This window comes from Nicrophorus vespilloides, unplaced genomic scaffold, assembly GCF_001412225.1.
Source record: "Nicrophorus vespilloides isolate i.1.1-1 unplaced genomic scaffold, Nicve_v1.0, whole genome shotgun sequence".
NCBI lineage: Eukaryota > Metazoa > Arthropoda > Insecta > Coleoptera > Silphidae > Nicrophorus > Nicrophorus vespilloides.
Window position 1 is genome coordinate 1,229 of NW_017098645.1, and position 249 is coordinate 1,477.

Below are 249 nucleotides of genomic sequence, written 5' to 3' on the forward strand. Positions count from 1 at the left end.
GGGACCAGCTTCCGAAAATTTTTCGAAGAGCTGTACCTCAGTAATATCTGAGTGCAAATTCCCGACGTATAGAGACGCCATGGGAAATTTAGGGGCTTTATTCATATTATCGACACTTACACAGTTACACTTTTTAAGAATTATTTCACTTCTTTTAAGTGGGCTGTGAAACCTGATAAGGAACACAACTTCACATGCACAGCACTACACAACGAAGTGGCGGTGGTTATACTCGAATAAATACTTCCA

General features: G+C 40.2%; 1 protein-coding gene across 1 annotated transcript in view; it reads right to left on the reverse strand.

Annotated features, from left to right (window-relative positions):
• LOC108562950 (polyadenylate-binding protein-like) overlaps positions 1-105 on the reverse strand; it is a gene marked incomplete at its 3' end in the record, with an annotated part of 1,316 nt that extends 1,211 nt beyond the window's left edge. Inside the window, exon 1 of the mRNA XM_017921466.1 lies at positions 6-105. Within this exon, the coding sequence (XP_017776955.1) occupies positions 6-105 (100 nt within the window). The remainder of the gene's footprint in view (positions 1-5) is intronic.
• Between the last annotated feature and the right edge of the window lie 144 nt (positions 106-249).